The sequence below is a fragment of the Symphodus melops genome (assembly GCF_947650265.1).
Source record: "Symphodus melops genome assembly, chromosome: 14".
Taxonomy (NCBI): domain Eukaryota; kingdom Metazoa; phylum Chordata; class Actinopteri; order Labriformes; family Labridae; genus Symphodus; species Symphodus melops.
In genome coordinates, this window is record NC_136704.1 from 23356970 (window position 1) to 23362020 (window position 5051).

Consider the following 5051-nt stretch of genomic DNA (forward strand, 5'->3'; position numbering starts at 1 on the left):
CTCTCTCTCTCTCTCCCCCCTCTCTCTCTCTCTCTCTCTCCCTCTCTCTCCCTCTCTCTCTCTCTTTCTCTCTCTCCCCCTCTCCTCTCAGCTTCAGGTTTAAGGATCGACGTGCGCGGTGGAAACAGGGTTGACTTGAGCCTAAAATAAGATGAAAATGGCGCACACACATACACACACATACATTCTGTAGATTTACATGCCAGCTCTTCCGATGCTACACCTCAGCAGCATTGCGCTCCTCTCTCTCCTCTCAGCGGGTGCAGAAGAGCTCGCCCTCCGGGGGCCAGCTTTTGGCGCCATTTTTTCTCTCTTTTCTTTGATTCTTTTTCTTGCCTCTGATTAGATTTCATCTTGTTATCTTTATTTCGTGTGTGGGAGCCGCTCTTCTTTTTTTTTTTTTTTTGGACATACTGTAGATTCTCTCCCACACTCCTCATCTCGCTCTCTTTTCTTTCTCTTTTTTGTTTCTCTATTCTTTCAGCTCCACACTTGGCATTCCTTGGCTCTCATTCGCACTACGCCACACTGGCTGGCACTCGACCATACATCAGTGAATATCTTGGTTTTACGTTCTCCCCCCTCACATCAGAGTTGCCCCCTCAGTTGTTCTTCCTTTTACAGCTCAGGTTCAAAGGGTGGTGGTGTTTTTCTCCGAGTACATAATGAGACCATGTAGGCAAGCTGAATTATTATTTCTTGCCTACATGATTTTATTTATTTTGTTTAATTCCTGGAATAATTTGCCACCGTCCTTGAGCTGTAAACATTTAACCACAGCTGAATCCTCTCTGGCTGAGCTCTCTGTCTGCTGCCTCCACCTCACTGTAATCCATATTAGCGAGCAGTGGAGTCCCAAGAGACTGAAGCAGGCACATTTACAAACTAATTCACTCATTAGACACAAAAAAAAAAGTGTCCAAATCTCTAATTGTCTCTAAATGATTAAACATCCCGTCAATTCATTTTCCTCCGAAAAAACAGATGCCTGAAAATCCTTCCTGTATTTTCAGCACCTCTTTTCTTCTCCATGCTTCATCATCATCTCTTCTCTTTGACCTTTTCTGGGGTTTTTTAAATATATATATATATATTTATATAAGTGGTTGTTTGTAGGATGTGCGGGGTCTTCATCACCTCATGTGTTTTATGTATCGCTCCTCCAGCTCCTCCCCCATCTGGCCCTCCCTCTACACTCACTCCAGGAGGCAGCTCCACCCTGTCCAAGAAGAGGCCTCCGCCCCCACCTCCTGGACACAAACGCACCCTGTCCGACCCACCCAGCCCGCTCTCTCACAGTCCACACAGTAAAGGGGGCTTGCCTGGGGGTGAGATGCAAGCCTGAGGCTCAAATATTACATAATCCAAAATGCAGGGTTTTTTTTAAGGTTTATTTGGGGGGCTTTTTTTTTTGCCTTTATTTAGAGACAGGACGGAGGGTAGAGTCAGGGCGAGAGAGAGAGAGAGAGAGAGTGGGGGGGTGGAGAGACATGCAGGAAAGGAGCCACAGGTCAGATTTGATCAGATCATCTCGAGCTCTAGAATTCATTTTCGTGCCTTGATGCAAAAAAAAAAAAAAAATTTTTTAATTATTTGAGTTTAATTTCCGGGACAAGTCGACGCCTCTTTGTGCAGTTTGAAGATGCAAATTATAATTTTTTTTAATTTATAAAATGATGAAGCAAAGCTATGTTTAAACCACCCTAAAAAAAAAAAGAAACCAAACACTCGTCAGTCATGTGACCTGCGATCCTGTCGCCCCCCCGCTGTACGTGTACGCCGGGGACATTTTGACTGTTAGTCCACTTTTATCATTTGTCCTTATTGGTGTTTTGTGCATTCTGTGTCCCACATTTAATAACCCCCCCCGCCCCCCCAGACCACTAATGAAAGGAGGATTGCACCACTTCAGTTTCCTAATGTCACAGGCTCATGGAAAGCTCAGCCAGACGACGCCTCCCTCATTGTTTCTTTTCAGCCATCACAGCATGTTCAGTTATTTCCACATTTTAATTCAATTTAAAGTCCTGCTCAGCGCTCTGTCATGGTGTTGATTTAATCTGTTTGTCGTCATCAATGTTGACATTTTAGGAAGCGACTCCACCCCTCCGCCTGCCAGCAAGATGTCTCCAGTTTCTAACAAGTTTGAAGGAATTCCTCAGCAGCAAAGGTACCAAGAATAAAAAAAAGACCGAAGTGCTAGAAATGTCCAGAAATCTTCCAGATGAGCTGCATGTCTAAACCCCCTCGACTTGATCCACGATTGTCCCGCAACCATTCTGATCTTCCTGCACATCATGAAACTTCTTAATGAGAATATCTGAACTTCCATGTCCGACCGATTTAAAGGACAGACCTGTCATTACAGTGTCAGACCTCTTTTGGTCATCCTGCGTCCGTACTGCGTCCGTAACTTCCCACTCAACTCAGAAATCTTCCGAGTGCGTGCGTGTGTGTGAAATCAGCTTTACACGATCATCTTTTGGTCAAAATCAAACTACTTTAAAAAAATAAATAAAAAAAAGTCATCAAAGGATTCTGTGACGCTTTTTGTTTTGGTGATTTTGTATGAGAAGCCGTTGTTTCAAGCGGTCATTTTTTCGCTCCTGTGAGTTTTTGTCTTTGATGTGAATGATGCTGGGGCGTAATTTGGGGTGATCCCCGTCTTTACCGTCTTATCAGGAAGTAACAGCGGCGTTACAGAAGTAAGATCGATCCGCTGGGACTCGAGTGTTACAGAATCGAGCTTTGATTAAAAACACTTTGATGGATTGAGCTGTCTCAGTTTTTCTATTTTCTCATGTGAATAAAATCAACTTTACCAAACTGGACGAGTTTAACCCTGTGAATCTCTTTTCAGCACTACTTCAAGCAACACAAAGTCGACACTTGGTCCAAGGGTTCTTCCCAAACTACCTCAGAAAGGTGCGCTCGTGCTCTCAGTTTGTATTCGACTTCACGCTGTTGACTTGTAGAAGCTGTTAAATTATTGTACGCTGCTCTCCACAGTGGCATTGCGGAAGATCGACACCATCCACCACCCGTCTATGGATAAGCCCAGCCTCCCTCCAGAGGTCTTCCAGAAGTCTCCGCCTGCGACCGACACCCCGCAGAAGACTCCGCTGGCGGAGAGGCCTCAGCTGAGCGACCTTCCCCCCAAACCTCAGCACTCTGAACTTCCCCCGAAGCCTGGAGAACTCCCGCCCAAGCCGCAGCTCTCAGACCTCCCTCCTAAACCTCAGCTTGGAGACCTCCCGCCCAAACCGCAGCTCAAAGACCTCCCACCGAAGCCCCACCTCTCTGACATCCCCCCTAAACCTGGGACAGCCGAGTCGGCTCCGAGGCCGCCGCCGGGGGAGAGCGTGCAGAGACCTCAAACGCAGCCTCCGCCTCCGCCTCAACCTCAACCGCAGCCTCAAGACTCCCCGTCACCCAATCAGCAGGCCAATATAGGGACCCCCACCCAACTAGCTGCTGAAGACACAAACGGGACCCCAGCAGGAACTGCAGAGACCCCAGTGCCCCTCCCGAGGAAGATCAACACGGTACGAAAGCTAATCAAAGATTTTTACTTTCCAGCAACTAAAAGACGAAAACAAACGCCAATATGTACCAACAACTTCCTCCTGAGATCCCTGTTTTGAAAAAAAAAAAAAAAAAACATAGAGAGACAAACGATCTGAGCAGTCAGACCCCACCTCACACATTTTAAACCACGCAGGTGCAAATGGAAAAATCATGAAAGCAGAAACTTCTTTGCACGCTTTCTTGCTGCAGTACATCCAATGTCCACCGGGGGGAGGGGGAGGGGGGTGACATGCTGGTACGATAACATTTCTGCTGCTTGTGTGTTCAGGGGAAGGGCAAAACCCGCCGGGTGAAGACGATCTACGACTGCCAGGCGGACAATGACGACGAGCTGACTTTTGTTGAAGGAGAAGTGATCATAGTCACGGGGGAGGAGGACCAGGAGTGGTGGGTAAGTCGTCTTTGATGCCACGGAGCAGATGGCCGAGTGGCTACGGAGGGTAAAGTCCTCCAAGCGGGATGCCTGGGTTCAAATCTGACATGTGGCTCTCTCATGATTTACTCGCTCTTTAATTATTCTTTTGATCCATGTTGTTTTCTACTCTTATATTTTTTAATTTTCTGCACTGTGTGATTTTTCTTCTGCTCTCCTGCTTTTCTCAGTTTACGAGATGAATAAAGGATTATCTCATCTTAAATAAAGACCGTTTAAATAAAGAATTATGATATTCGAGGCTTCAAAGTCTGCAGAAAAAAAATCTCCTTTTCCCGATTTTGTGTTTTGAGCATTTAGGCCGGAGGGCGTAAAGATTGCTGCGTTAGAGAAATAAGAACTCTTCTCGTTTCCCACGTTTCTCTCACTTATCTTCAACTTCTCTCCTCCAGATCGGGCACATTGAAGGAGAGCCGGACAGAAAGGGGGTGTTCCCCATGTCTTTTGTGCACATCCTGAGTGACTGACAGCCAGACAGACTTGCACTATGCCTCTCCCTGCGTTGGGAGGTGTCCTGTAAATAGCTACAATAACACCTCTTGTCCAATGACAAGTGTCCTAAAGAAGAAGAAGACAAAACAAAAGAACAAAGAAGAAGAAACCCAAGAAGGCTCATCTAGCCATGGATGCCTCATCCATGCTGTACAAAGAATGTGTGTATTCTTCCTTTACCAGTATTATCTTAACCCTATAGCACGGCTGCCAACAAGCCACTCTCAAACCCTAGCACTTACCTAAAGTCTATGTTTATGCTGTTACTGTGTATATATGTATGTAAATATATATATTTGTGTGTGAGTGTATATACATGTTTTATTGTACAAAACATGTACCATTGCTCCCTCTCTCTCTCTCTCTCTCTCTCTCTCTCTCTCTCTCGCTCGACCTTTCAGACTAAGCATCAGGGCGGTAGGTTTTGAGTTTTATCTGTACTCATTTCGCCAGCCCTGGAGTAATAATTATCAGCTTATAAATTTCTAAGGGGGGGGAAGAAGAAGAAGACGAAAAAAAAAAAAAAAAGAAGAAGAAA

The 5051-nt window shown here is 45.6% G+C and overlaps 1 protein-coding gene across 6 annotated transcripts in view; it reads left to right on the top strand.

The window, feature by feature from the left end:
* Positions 1-5051, top strand: part of asap1b (ArfGAP with SH3 domain, ankyrin repeat and PH domain 1b) — a 52319-nt gene extending 47268 nt beyond the window's left edge. For 2 of the 6 annotated variants that reach the window (XM_079360914.1, XM_079360909.1), the window contains 6 exons: positions 1167-1328; positions 2092-2170; positions 2861-2925; positions 3010-3545; positions 3857-3979; positions 4414-5051. In XM_079360914.1, coding sequence (XP_079217040.1) covers positions 1167-1328; positions 2092-2170; positions 2861-2925; positions 3010-3545; positions 3857-3979; positions 4414-4488 — 1040 coding nt within the window. In that variant the 3' untranslated portion in view covers positions 4489-5051. Of the gene's footprint in view, positions 1-484; positions 554-1166; positions 1329-2091; positions 2171-2860; positions 2926-3009; positions 3546-3856; positions 3980-4413 lie in introns of all 6 variants that reach the window. The other 4 variants (XM_079360910.1, XM_079360911.1, XM_079360912.1 and 1 more) reach the window with 2 other exon arrangements.